The sequence below is a fragment of the Acipenser ruthenus genome, chromosome 4 (assembly GCF_902713425.1).
Source record: "Acipenser ruthenus chromosome 4, fAciRut3.2 maternal haplotype, whole genome shotgun sequence".
NCBI classification, from domain to species: domain Eukaryota; kingdom Metazoa; phylum Chordata; class Actinopteri; order Acipenseriformes; family Acipenseridae; genus Acipenser; species Acipenser ruthenus.
In genome coordinates this window covers 99,397,121-99,411,908 of record NC_081192.1, presented here as the reverse complement: position 1 = coordinate 99,411,908, position 14,788 = coordinate 99,397,121, and the positions used below count along the sequence as shown (strand labels likewise).

Here is a 14,788-nt window from a genome sequence, read left to right as displayed (position 1 = left end):
AACAAACTAAATATTTTAGCACTTTTTTTTTTTTAAGGCATAATTAGTTTTACAAAGTGGGGGCATCCCCACAACTATCTTTGTGGGGACATTTTCTCAATTTTTTTCCTTACATTGATAGTAATACCTGCCCACACGCACACACACACACCGTGCCTTTCTCCACGACTCCAAAATTGAGTTTTTATATCCCCACCTGTTAATGAATTCCCACTTTTATTGCTTTCATTCACACATAATAATTTACCTTGTTACACACAGGTGTTGCGTTACAGTGCTAGATTTCGGACGACCAGTGACCTCTACTGGCCATGTCACAGGAGGCTGTGTGGTCTGGTGGTTAAAGAAAAGGGCTTGTAACCAGGTAATCCTTAACCTCCTTGTGCTCCGTCTTTCGGGTGAGACGTTGTTGCACATGACACTGCAGTTGATGCATAGTTCACACACCCGAGTCTCTGTAAGTCATCTTGGATAAAGGCGTCTGCTAAATAAACTAATAATAATAATAATAATAATAATAATAATAATAATAATAATAATAATAATAATAATAATGTCGCTGGTAGTGCAGGCTGCCCTATTTGGTCTTTTAACTCTATTTCACTCTGTGGGGAATAATGCTCTTCTCAACCGGAGACTAACATATATTCCCTCTGTTACCTTCACAATATAAAGCCAGAATGATTCAAGTTTGGTCTTCAGTGGTTAAATGATGATGTATATAATTCCTGGCATGAGTAAATAAGGTGCCATGGAATAATGTGCTGGAGATGCCAGACTACTAGGTAGAACAGGTGTGACATGTACTGGGAAAGAAATGGAAATTCCCCTATTCCACAGTAAACCAGACTGTAATAAAACCCTCTGCTATTATAGTAGATCCAGATTTGATTGTTAAACTTGGCTCTGAACACTCTGGCACATGTGCTGTCAAACACAGTAAATATTAAAATCAGAGGACAGCGAGCAAAAGTGTTATAAGATAATATGTTACTACTTTAATTTCTATTAATGTAGAAATATACATGATCCAACAACTTCCTCATTGCAATATATAGTACATTTATCAAACCACAATGTTTTAGAATGCATTGATGAGCAAAGATTCACGCAATTGTTTTTATCATGTTTTGGGCCTTTAACATTTTAAAGCCAGAATGTTTTACAAGAAAACAAATATTCTCTTGAATCCTGCGTGGTAGTGATCCTGGAGGAATTAAAGGTAATTATATTATTTCTTTCTGGAAAGAAAACAGTAAATACCAAATACAGACTAAGATGTAGGCTATATTTCTAATGTAGTTTAATTAATGGTTGTACTGTAAATAAATTAAGAAATTGCGTAGTGTAATTTAGATTATAAAGAAGATCATTCTTTTAAAGATATAAGTCAGCATGATTCTATTGCAATAATTACACTGTCTATCATTCTTTAGTTTGTTTATAGTTGATCAATACAAAAATAAATAACTGTTAAAACTTTGTCTCTTGACTGTATTCGTCCACAGTGGTACGGATTGACAAGTCCTGTTCATCATACTGGGGACTTGCATGGCAGTTTTCCTGGAGAAGCGACACTAAAGTAGAGACTGTTGTGTTCGGATCAAGTAATTTAACAAGTGGTACATTCACATGTCTTTCCTGAAAGATGCGATTTTGCAGGGTCATTGCCAGCATCGAGTCAATCCCAAAAGCAGAGAGAGATGCATCTTTTGTCAGCTCATCTGGATCAGCGTTGCTTACTTCAGAAAGCAGTGACCTAACATAATCCTCAAGTTTGAAGAGCGAAGTACTCTGCAGAAACTGTGGTTCGATTGCATTTGTGTTTTTGAGTTCTTCTGTAACCACAGTATAGAAACGCATTCTGAGAGAGGTGTTCTGAGAAAGGACATGGTTATTTAAATTGTTGAAGCTGAGCTTGCACACAGCTTGCTGTGGGTTATTCTGCAATAAGCAGCTTTCAAGCCCTTCGTGAATCTCTCGTAGGTCCATGGTCATGATTCCCATAGCCTCAAGAAAAAGCTGCAGATTGTCCTTGTTTAGCAAGAGACCCAAGTTTAAAGCACCCCAATTGATGGACTGTCCAGAAAGTCCACAGTTCCTCCGGTAATGGCAAAAGACATCCAGAAATGAATTTGCAGCAGCATAGTTTGTTTGGGCGGAATTTCCGATGAATGAAGCAATAGAGGAATAACACACAAAATAGTCTAGGTGACAATGCTTTGTTGCATAGTGAAGATTCAAGGCTCCTGCAACCTTAGGTCTCAGAACTTTGTCAAAGTGGGATCTGTTTAAAGTGTGGATTAAGCCGTCATGTAAGACAACAGCACTGTGAAATACTCCTTTAATTGGACAACCAGGAAAAAAATGACCAATAAAACTGATTGCCTTCTCAACATCCTTGAGGATGGAAATATCACACTGGACACTTGTCATCATAACCCCATACTGATTCTGTAAGTTTGTAATCTCCTGTTGCCTCTCAGGAGATGGAGCACTTCTGGAAAGAATGACAATGCAGCCACCTCCGCGCTGAGCAATGAACTTCACTGTCTCAAATCCCAGACCTGAAAGTCCTCCAGTCACTATATAAACAGAGCTTCCTTGGAAAAGCTGTTTTTGATTCTGATGAACAGGAATATCAGAAATGCTATTCTTTGATACATGATCTAGCACAACCAGCGAGATGGACTTTGATAAGAAATAGGATTCTGGCTTCTCAGTATGCATGTGCTCACTGCTGCCCATTATTTGTTTTTGGAAGATGTTTCTTGTTAGAGTCAAGGATTTGTTTTCAAAATGCATCGACTTCATCCATTTATAGATGTCTTTTTTGTATTTCATGAGATCGGCTTTCTGGAACACATTGGCTATTTGAAGGATATGAATGTGAACTTCTTCATTTTCACTTCTCAGCAGACTTTGAGAAACAGAGAGGAACAGATGGTTATCACACACTACAACTATGTGCTTAGCATTGGAAACACGGCAGACTTTTACCACTAAAGGTGTGTCAAATGGAGGCAAAAGAACTAAAGCCTCACACTTATTTACACTCTGCAGTAGACCACTGAATTCTGTTCCAACTATGGCATCCCATCCTGACTTTTTTGCTGCAAGTGCTAAAACTTTCAGCAAGCTTGACTCCGGTTCAGAGGATATGACACCTAACCTTCTCCGTTGTTTTGATTTGGGTAATGCATGATATAGTATTTCCCATGCCAGTATAAAGTAGGATACACAAGGAGTTTCCATTAGGAAGGGAAGCTTTCTACTGTCATAACAGGCTGCCTCAGGAAGCACAACCTTAGAAGATGCAACAACTGGGTAGCATGAAGCTATGGGATCCCCTACCTTTAACTTTTTCACATCACTTCCCACTGCTGTAACTGTACCACTGAAGTCTAGAGCTAAAAGTTTGTGTTCATGAGTTGCATGTTTATTCCAGTACAGGGTTTGACCAAAGTTCCAATCGGACAGGCTGACAGGAAAGTAATCAGATGAATGGACACATATCTTATTGAGCTGAACCTCTACAGTTTGCTTCTTAAGGTGTTTTTCGTGATCACTGGTAGTGTTTGCATGTAGATCTGCCATTCTGTATGGATCTAATGTTTGGAGAACAAAACTTTCAGAACTGGAATGTAACATCCTTTGTTGGCTGCTGCCTGAACTTTTAACAGGTGTGTGTATAATGCCAGATGTGTAAATCTGACCCTTGCTTATCATGACCTCTGGGTATTTTGATGTTTTGTATGAGGTAATCACTTGGGCCAGTGCTGAGATGTCTTCATTGCTTACAGAATGAATATCAATCAATTGAAAGGAGAGATCTGGAATTTCTGCAGCACATGCCCTGGTCATTCCACACAATGCAAATCCTGGATTAATGTGATCCACTGCCTTCTCTGTTGTTCTGTATGTGATGGTTCTGATGGGACATTTGGATTTCTTTTCCTTCAAGTCGCTGACAACCTGTCGATAAACTTCACAACAGTTCACAAGGTTCTGCAACACTTTCTCTGTACTTAGCTCACTGAGGTTTTGAAATCCCCACAAGAACAACACCTCATTATAGTCACTGTCTTGGGATGGCACAGTTGTTAAAAACTTTTCTGAATCTTTGTATGGAATAAATGTGGACTTGGGATGCAAGTGCTGTTGAAGGTATTTGGCCACACCTGTCTCATCTGCAAACACAAAGGCTTTGGGTCCTGTGCCTGAATTTATTACATCAGTGACTTCTTCCCACTCATTTTGGAAGAAGAGCTCCTTTGTAACTGAGGATCTGCTTCTTAAAAATGTAATCCGTACATGTTTCAGTTCAACTAAAAGAAATCCTTCTTTATCAGTGAACCCTCCACACACTTCAATGTAATCAGGTGCCACTTTGGTTGTTCTTAAGTACATGAACATTTCTTCTTGCAGTGGTTGAGATACAATCAAACTGCCAACAGCAGAAGGAAACCCAGGTCTTGATTTAAAGCCACTTGCTGCAACAATAGCTGTCAACTGTAAGTAATTATCTAAAACTACTGGATGAATGCAGTACTCATGCATATCTGCAACTATTTCTTGTGGGATCTTAATTCTTGCAACAGCTTCCTTAATCTCTTCCCCAAAATGCACATCACCAAGAAGTCTGAAAACTGACCCATATTGGAACCCTATGTTAGACAGCTCTTCATAAACTTTTTCAGACTGCATTACTGACATACATCTTTTGTAGATGTGGCCCAGCAGTATATTATTTTCTTCAGTTTTGCTTTCAATGTAATGTTGGATTTTGCCAGATGCATAACTTGCCACTTGAGACCTAATTTTAAATGTGGTCTGGTTTTTATGTTGATCCAGAAGAACATGTAGCTCTGTTGAGTTTTGACTTACAGTACAAGGGTTAAGGAAACTAATGCTGAGCTGCATAGAACTTAGAGGCAGCTTTGGTCTTAAACTTGCCATGGCAGATGCTAGTCCTAATTCCACATAGAAAGCACCAGGGACTATAACAACACCATTGTTTTTATGCTCATAAATGTATGGTGTTGCATCTCTTGATATGATACAGGTGAATTCCTTTCTATCATTTCTTGCATTGCTTATCACTGGATGATGAGAACTTGCCATGCTTTCATTGCCCTGATATGCTAACTCCAAATGCATCTCGTTCTTGATACTGTCAAACTGATACCTTGGGCAGGGTGTAGGTAGAGACTCATATGCTTTATAAAATTGTTCCCAATTTACTTTCAACCCAAACTCAAATGCCTTTGACACAACGGTAAGTAGAGTCTCATAGTCTTTGTCAGGCTGCACAGATGGAAACACTGGAGTCCCATTCCCTACAATCTCCATAATATTCCTTTGCAGGGCCCTTCTTGGACCTATCTCTACAAAAACAACATGTTTCTTCCCAGCCACTGCTGATTTCACTGCCTGTTCAAACGCAACTGGTTCTCCAATGTTCTTGGCCCAGTACTGGCCTGTGGTAAAATCTCCTTCAGTAGCTAAATGCCCTGTTACTGAAGAAAACAACTCTACTTCCATTTCCCTTTTTTGTAAGAGGCCTATGCTGTCCTGTATAGGGTTCAAAATGGGCTCCATCATGTGACTGTGGTATGCAGCTGGGACATCTAGAACATGAAGGAATAGGTTCTTGAATGATGTTGACAGTTTCTGATGAAGACCATCTATAGCTTCAGACTCGCCTGACAACGTGCATGACTGGGGGCTATTGTAGGCAGCAATGCAAGCTTTCCCTGAATAAGCAGGAAGAAACGGTGCCACTTCTGACACGGGTATGTTTCCAACAACAAGCATTTTCCCTCCAGTGACCTTGGACTGCAAAGTACTGCGGAAATAAATGACCTTGACAGCATCATGAAGGGACAGCAATCCAGAGCAATGTGCAGCAGCAACCTCACCCACAGAATGCCCAACTATAGCATCTGGTTTTATACCCCAGTGCTTTAAAAGGCTGGCAATTGCCACCTGAATGGTAAAGAGCAGTGGCTGGACAATGTCAGGCCTTGAAAAGTCATCATATTCATATTCATTTTCTAATCTCTCCAAGAGACAAATAGAGGTGTAAAATTGGAACATGCTCTCTATCTCTTTCACTTTTTCTCTAAACACTGGTTCATCTTTTAAGAGCTGTTTGCACATGCCTCTGTAGGTGACCCCGTTTCCACAGAATACAAACGCCAGTTGCGTGTCTGGCTTTACCACTATTGGTTTATAACTCATTTCAAGTTGTTGTTTTAAATGACTAAGAGATGACGCAATACATGTTTTTCTGTATTTGTGCCTTGTGTGACTTCTCCTGCATGCAGAGGTATAAGCCAGATCATGTAGCTTTATTGCATCATGTTTGCTAATCTGTTGGGCTGTGTCTTCCATCATCATTTTCATTGATTTTTCGGAGGTTGCAGACAGCACAACTATTTCAAGTGGCTTTTGTGTTTCTGAATTCAGAACTTGTGATTGTTTGTATTGCCTGACAACAACATGTGCATTGGTTCCCCCAAATCCAAAGTTATTAACACCTGCAGCTCTTCCAAGTGGTCCAGACTTTTCCCACTTTTCTGCTGTGGTTGGAATTTTAAGCCTGAGAGATTTAGCATTGATGCTGGAATTGTCTTCAGAATAGTATAAAGAGGGAGCAATTGTTTCATGGTGCATCATCAATAGGACCTTGATCAACCCTGCGACCCCTGCTGCAGATTCAGTGTGACCAATGTTACCTTTCACAGAGCCTATTAGAAGAGCTGGTGATCCTGGAGGCCGGGCTTTTGCAATGGCATTAGAGATGCTGCCTGCTTCTGTAGGATCCCCTACAGGAGTTCCAGTCCCATGAGCCTCTACATACTGTACATGTGATGGGTCAACATGTGTGGAGTAAATCCTGTGCAGAAGTTCTTCCTGTTGGGCCATTGATGGTTTGGTGATTGGAGTGACTGCTCTGCCATCCTGATTTACAGCACTGCTTGCTATGATTCCCCAGACATGGTCAAAATCCTTCTGTGCCTGTTTAAAAATAACACTCATTTTATAGGTACACTCATCAGGGTTTTCAAACCCATCCTCTTGTCATATTCACAGTGTGTTGTTGACTTTTTTTATTTTTATTTATTTTTATTTATTTTTAAATTTAGTCGTTGCCAATTAGTTGTTATTATTTTCTCCCCAATTTGAAATGCCCAATTATTTTTTAGGCTCAGTTCACCGCTACCACCCCTGCGCTGACTCGGGAGGGGCGAAGATGAACACACGCTGTCCTCCGACGCGTGTGCCGTCAGCCGCCCGCTTCTTTACACTGCAGACTCACCGTGCAGCCGCCTCAGAGCTACAGCATCGGAGGACAATGCAGCTCTGGGCAGCTTACAGGCAAGCCCGCAGGCGCCCGGCCAGACTACAGGGGTCGCTGGTGCGCAGTGAGCCGAGGACACCCTGGCTGACCTAACCCTCCCTCCCCCCGGATGACGCTTGGCCAATTGAGCGCCGCCCCCTGGGAGCTCCCGTCCACGGTCGGCTGTGGAATAGCCTGGACTCGAACCGGCGACGTCCAGGCTATAGAGCGCATCCTGCACTCTAGCGAGTGCTTTTACTGGATGCGCCACTCGGGAGCCCCTGTGTGTTGTTGACTCTTACCTTTGCTAATGGCTTTAGCAAGACAATTCCACACCCTTCTCCTCTTCCATAGCCATCAGCCTTGTTGGAAAAAGGTTTGCTGGTTCCTTCAGGAGATATCATTTTTGCTTTGCTGAGAGCAACAAAAACTCTTGGTTCAATGATGCAACTGACCCCTCCACAAATTGCCATCTCACAGTCCCCTGAAAGAAATGATATGTGAGCAGTTCCTGTTACAGACATGTAAACCACCATGACCTTAAACCATAGCATCAAAATATAAAAGAAAGATCATTTTTTTTCTCTATGGAACATTGATACAAATTAAAACTTGTTTTAAGTGGGATAAATTATTAATGGCACTCAATTAATAGATTTAATTTTCTGATGCATGTCTTATTATTTTTTATCCCTGAGATTCTGAGCATTAATAAAATATAAATGCAGGGTAAAAGTGTAGAAATTACTTGTTATTCATTAGTAAGGGTCTATTTTAATTATTAAATTTAAAATATTAAAACTTTCCCCAAATCCCCATTGCCAAAATAGCTTACTTGTGCTTCAAGGCTACTTAGAAATTACATTATGTATTGATCTCCTGGGTTCCCTGCAGCCTGTGCTTTAGAAAGGTTTCCATTACTTATTAGGTATAAGTGCCTCTGTTTAATGTACTTGTAATAAAGGCTTACAATACCCACAAACCACTGCATAGTGGCAATCCAGTTCATTATTTAACAACCTAGTCCTTTTCATGCAAATAATGGCTGGAGATGCATTTTTCTTTAAACATACTTGGCTGACAGCTCTGGTATACAGCTGCTTGTTAAGAGACTGCAACACACCTGGCTGGACAACATCCTGGCAAATGAATACTCCACACTGCTTTGGACATTCAACATAACCCCAAGCAGTTCTTCCAATACCACAACATTAAAAGAGCAGTCAGGGAAGAACTAAAGAGCCAGAGGGATAACATGGGGAATGTAGTGGGGGGTGACACAATAACAAATGGAATATATCAAACTTGTTTCCACCAGCGTCAAAAACATGCCCCCTGACACAGATAATACTTCAAAAAACAATAACTGGACGTATTTAGTTAAATCCAATAGAAGTAGTAAGAAGACCAGGGGCTCTCAAGACAAAATCGTGTTTCATGAATAAATAGAATATCTGAACAACAGGAACGTGTTCAGATTCTTTTCTAGCTTTAGGATAAGGTGCAGATTACAAAGTGTAACAATAGCTTTCGTCTACGGCTCGTTCACACCCTTTAAAATACTTGACCCAGGCACAGAACTGCAAGTATAGCACAGTTGCACACCTTTATTACACAAACAAACACCTAACTCTTATTGGAGAGCTAAACTAAACTTTTCTTCACTCTTTAACAAACACACTGGATGGCTAAGCCGTTTAACAGCCAAAACACAGTTTACAAGTTTAACAATATCCCAAGGTTCACACAGTACCTTCTCTTAGACCACGCAGGTCTGCACCACACATGGCTTTCCTCCTTCAACCCTGTCTACAGGGTTTCCCCTGCTTTTATCCAGGGCTTAATCAGCCTCAGGTGCTTCAAATTAAAATGGAGCCAGGTGATTCCACTCTGGCTCCTGCCAACCCCATAGCATTCTGGGGAATGTAGTCCTGCAGCACTCTCTTGGACTACATCTCTTCTCTGTCCCCTACTCTGCCACACATCTTCCCCCTTGTGCGGAGCACACCCGGCCAAACCAAGGCCACCTCCCCCCCCCTTCTCTCAAACCATAACCCCACACTTTTAAAACACAACTACCCCTCTTTAATTCCAACATTGTCTCTCTTTATTTTCCTTCCGTGGGGGTGGATTATATAGAAATATTGGCATGTCCCCATAAAAACATAGTTAAAAACAACAACATAAATCGTGTTCAGTTTAAATGGAAAACACACTTTTTTAGTTCAATATTCAATTGGAAGCAGAATCGATCTTCTCCAAATCAAACTGTTTGTGGCTAAACAAGCAACTTTGTGCATTTCTTTTTTTTTTCTTTTTTTTTTTTTAGTGACCAATTATTATTTGCATTTATTTTCCCCCAATTTGGAATGTTCAATTATGTTTTTTCTCCTCATCGCAGTGAGTCCCCACGCAGCCAGACATTCTGAGGACATGTGAGCGTCCTCCGATCTCACAAGCCTGAAGCCAGAATCGCTTTTACGCCAAGCAATCCAGAGCAGAGATGGGCGGGCTACCGATCCCGGAGAAAGAGACCAGCCCTGCCTCTTATCCACTCTGAATGTGCTCGGTGTATGGCCAGTAGGGTTCGTTTTTACGTGATGAGGAGAAACAATCCTTGCCGGTTTCCCATCCCCCACCCCGGGAGCCTCAGAGCCAATGTGACGCCCGCCTGGATGTGAACTGGCGCCGTCCAAGCTGTGTGATTCACCCTGCGCTTCCAGCGACAGCGCTTTAACTGGGTGAGCCAGTCGGGGACCCCAACTTTGTGCATTTCTAATCAAAACTGAAGAAATGAAAATACTGCAGTATGCAATTTGTTACCTTGCTTAATTGCTTGACAGGCATAATGAAGAGCAACCAGGGATGAGGAGCAAGCACTGTCAATTGCCAACGAAGGTCCAGTAAAGTTGAAACAGTAGGAAATCCTATTGGCAGCTATGCTCATCGCTGTCCCAGTGCCATTGTAATGGTTTATTGTATTGGTAGACATATTCAGAATCATTTCATAATCCCGATTCATCAGGCCTGTAAAGAAGAAGAAAATAAATGTTTTTTGGTAATTGTTTTCGTAAAATAACGGTCACAGCTACATCTGCTAATCTGTTCACTTTAATCATATATCTAAATAAATAATAACTATACAAAACTATAATGTAAAAAAAAATATTACAGTGATGCCAATATACAGCATATGTTGTTTTTACAATTGCCCATTATTTACAAAGCTTTACACACCTTATGCCCTGTCTAATAATAAATGTAGATCAAAGTTTATTTTAAAAAGATGCACAAGAGATAAGTGCAGCCCAGTTACTGATGTCAACCCTGAAAGATGCACAAGAGATAAGTGTAGTTACTGATCTTTATACATGTGTCAGGGAGTTAACCCAGATCCAGAACACAATATAAATCTTATTTATAAATTTCAGTTATCATCAACATAATGATCATCATAGCATCATATCAATTTGTGAGAGTTAACCTACCAATGAAAACCCCTGTTCTGGTTCCACTGGCCTTTTCCATTGGCATCCCAGCATCCTCCAGAGCTCGATAGGTACATTGCAGGAGAAGCTTTTGCTGCGGATCCATACGATCTGCCTCTGCTTCAGGAATGCCAAACAGCCTGTGATCAAACTCATTGAACCTGGAGAATGACAATACAAATTATGCATTACATTTGAATCTCTTAGGGAGTTATTCAAAACAATATATCCTAAGTACATGGAAAGTAAGTAATTTAAACAGCTGATCAATCTAAAAGAAATGAATAGAAGGCCTTCATTTTAGTTCCAGTTGCATGGATCTCGGCATTAAATGCTCTAAAGTATACTATTGCAGTGAATCATTAAATATATTACTACGTTTGTGGCTCTCATAACGTGCTATTTAATCCACTTGTTCAGCGTCAGTTTAATATCAGCATATCACTGGGCATTATGGTACAGACTCATTTATAAAACTCTAATAGGGAAATTACCCCTCTATTTAAGTGAACTGTTGACTATATCGGTCTCCTCTTATAACCTTCGATTCAGCAATTTGATTAGTTTACTTGTCCCTCGTGTTTTTACTGCTGTTGGGCATAACTCATTCCAATATGCATCTGCTCACGATGGGAATGAGTTACAGTCAAGGCTTAAACTCCCTGGTTTTATCTCAGAGGGTGCTTTCTTTTCTAGACTTGAAGCTTTGTTCCCTGTTTCATGTGCTTGTCAGAGCAGATGCTGATTTTATTAGTTTTTTTTATTTTTTATTTCATATTGCTGTAATGTTTCTAACTGTCTATGTATTGTTGTCTGTTGTATTTTTGTTGCCTCAATGTCAATGTCTTTACCTGGTTAAATAAAGGTTTGAATTGAATTTTAAATGATCAATTTCATGAATTCAATGAGAACAATGCATTATCCTACTCTGGTATCAACGACCTCAAAGGGTCTGTCTATCTGACATGTTTTTGTTTAGTTAAGTTTTTGTAGGTAAAATATAGTGTGGACAGCTGTATTATGTTCATGCTTCACCTGCGATAATTGACCTGTGTACAAAGCTGTTGTTGTTTTTACCAGTTATGTGAGAGCCATGAGGAATAAAATGAACGAGAGAGAATGGGTTGCAACATTACCCTGGGGTACCACGTGGTGTCTCATATTTCAATTTTCATGAAACATTTTGTTATGTGTTGCAGCCCTAAGGATCAGTTTTGGGTCAATAGGGTCTAAAATGCAGAATTATAAAAAATATATATAAAAAACTGTGTTTGTTTATTTGATATTTTCTGATGTGTTGAAATGAATTATTGTGACTTTTTTATGAACTAGTATTTTCACTTCTGTTAGACAGTTTGCTCATGTTTTCTGTACCTTTGCTATTCAGGACAGCACACTGGATATGCTCAAATTAGCCGACTACATACAGTAAACCTTGCTATCCTGCCTGGATTGACCCCTAGGCTCTATGCTCTTAATAAACATTTTGTTACATTTTATTCTTGCCTGTGTCTTTTCTCCACTGATTTATACCACAGTCATTCACCCTGCCCTATAAAAAGTGACTTAATAGGGTGTGTTAACCAAATGGATTTCATTTCTATGGTGTAAAGCTGGTAGTGGCGCAGGCGAGCTAGGGACGTGGACCCTGTGTCGCTTACTGTAGGCTCCTGTACACCTAGGAGGAGCTACACTGGGTGCTTACCCATCAATGAGAGCTGCTTTCGCTGTGTGGGATTTCCCTGGCATGCTGTCATCTGGATCGTACCACAATGTGCTGTTGAATCTTTCTGAAGGTATCTCCACTGCACAGTTTTTCCCCTCCAGAAGGACCTTCCAAAAGTTGTCTATTCCTTCACCTTTTTCAACAACATGATTTTAAATGTTATATTAGTTGCCTTTAGTATTAAAGTTTTATAACACAGTAACAAGCAGCAGCACAGATGCTAATGCTACTCGTAGCCCACCCCACCCCCCATGTATACTGTATACAGCATACTGAAAAAAAAACCGAACACAGGTCTTATATATACAGTATATTGAATCCCATTGATTGCCCCTCCTGAACAGCTTATTTTTGTATTATTCTTTGTAACTGGAAAGCAGCTCTTTATTAAGAATAGTATGCCAAAGGGATAAAAACTCTTTCTGTAATCATTCTATACAGAACTTTGAAGACAAACAAGGGGAATATTATCCCCCTATACTGTAAGATTACAGCAGTACAGTACTTGATTTGGAGTGTCAAAGGAAAGATATCAGGAAAAGAGATGGGTGTACAATTTCGAACAGAGCTTTCCTTTTCAAAACCTCTCTGTCATTATAATACAAACACTACTAACCATATCTTTATGGGAAGTGCACAGAGAACACAGAGTCCCTGCATACAAATTGTAAGGTGGTCACAATTTTGAAAAACGCAAAAGCGCAATGTGCAAACTCAGAAGTGCTTGTGCAGTGCCACCTCTCTAGTGTGCTACTGAGCAGAGTAAACACCGCCCAGTTTATTAAAGGTGGGGCACATAAACTGAAGACCTAACTGCTCTAAGAAACCAAGCAAACCTTGCTGTTCAATCTTTGTCAAGTTACTGCTTTAGTAATTGTAAACCCACAGGACTGGACAGGTGTTTTAGCATAAAATGTTCAGTATGCACTTACTGAGCATGTGTTATTTAAAAATAAATAGCACCAGTACCAATGTACTGAAGCTGTAGTAACACCACTCTGCCACAAGAGGGTACAAAACGTAGCAACCAGAACCAATACAATCTCTCCACAATGCTAAACATAGAATTCCCGCGCTGCTTATTGAAGGAAAGTGTTAAAGAAACACAAATAAAAGTACTGCTCTTTTAAAGGTAAGTAAGATACTGTGAGTAAGGTAGTTCAAAATACTTGCCGTGTCATAAGCATTGGTTTAAAAGTTGAAGTGTCAATATATACCATTCATTTTTTGTGTCTTTGCTTCTAAAATAATTTTGACTGTTTTTCTTTGTTTAGTATACCTGCAGCACCGTACTGTGGTGTTTTAGACACATTGATGTACCGACATTGTTCATTTATAATGCCCCAGTGTTAATAAAGCAATGAGGCTATAGCGAATCCCTCTGAGTTACGATATTTTCACATATTAGATGGACCCCTGGAGCCATTTCAATCGGATATGACCGGTTCTACTGCAATTATTCTTCAGTTTTTTCAGACACGTCAGCTCTCTCGTATTTTGGACCTTTCTCCCGGACATCTTCCAGGACTGATTTTCTCCCGTATTTAGCTCAAAACTGTACTGTTAAACCCCTTTATGTCATCAAACCTTTAATGTCTTCCAACGTCCGGCTGGTGTGTGGTTACTGCACCACACAGGGTTTAGGACCCAGCCCAGGGGAGCCCTGTGGCAGGCAGGCATTCAGTAGGCGAGACAAGTTCACATACTGTACTTCTCATACGCACCTGCACCCCAGCTTCCCACCAACATTAATTCTTTACAAACTTTATACTTAGATATACACAAGGATACTTTTTAACTTCTCAAACACTCCGAATACGATTAACACATTGTGTAATGACATAGACGTTTTGCTCTTATGAGTGTATTATTATAATGACAAAAATATTCACACAGTACATACCTCCCGGGAAATTGCATCCAATTCCTACAACAGCGATGTCCTCTCCTGTTTGTTCCATTGTTTCTTGCTTAAAAAACACAAGCAAGAGAGACAATGTTTAATGATGTGGCAATGAAGATACAGTAAAGCCCACTCTCACCCCACTGAAACGTATTAGATAAACTTCAAATATCACTTCGTTATTACTTTTAAGCAATGTTATAATTACATCTGTAAGTCATAAAACGGTCGCACCCTAATTAAGGAGGTTTGGTGGTCAAGTGGATAGAAAAAGGGGCTTATTACTAGGACGTTCTAGGTTCAATTCTAGCTCAGACGCGGACTCA

General features: G+C 40.1%; 1 protein-coding gene across 1 annotated transcript; it reads right to left on the bottom strand.

Moving 5' to 3' along the window:
- Positions 1 to 940: 940 nt before the first annotated feature.
- On the bottom strand, positions 941 to 14,520 carry LOC117399236 (uncharacterized). Its single transcript, XM_059023451.1, has 6 exons — positions 14,463 to 14,520; positions 12,539 to 12,692; positions 10,834 to 10,994; positions 10,169 to 10,372; positions 7,648 to 7,829; positions 941 to 7,023 (listed from the first exon to the last, which is right to left on the bottom strand). The coding sequence occupies exons 1-6, from the start codon at positions 14,518 to 14,520 to the stop codon at positions 1,474 to 1,476; spliced, it is 6,309 nt and encodes a 2,102-aa protein (XP_058879434.1). The 3' UTR covers positions 941 to 1,473.
- Positions 14,521 to 14,788: the final 268 nt, after the last annotated feature.

Excerpts from the sequence above, each read along its gene's own strand:
- LOC117399236 (XM_059023451.1), bottom strand. The coding sequence starts at position 14,520 with ATGGAACAAACAGGAGAGGACATCGCTGTTGTAGGAATTGGATGCAAT. Across the intron at positions 12,693-14,462 it reads TGGATGCAATTTCCCGGGAG|GTGAAGGAATAGACAACTTT; the intron begins GTATGTACTGTG and ends TTGTTGAAAAAG. Across the intron at positions 7,830-10,168 it reads CTGTCAAGCAATTAAGCAAG|GGGACTGTGAGATGGCAATT; the intron begins GTAACAAATTGC and ends CATTTCTTTCAG.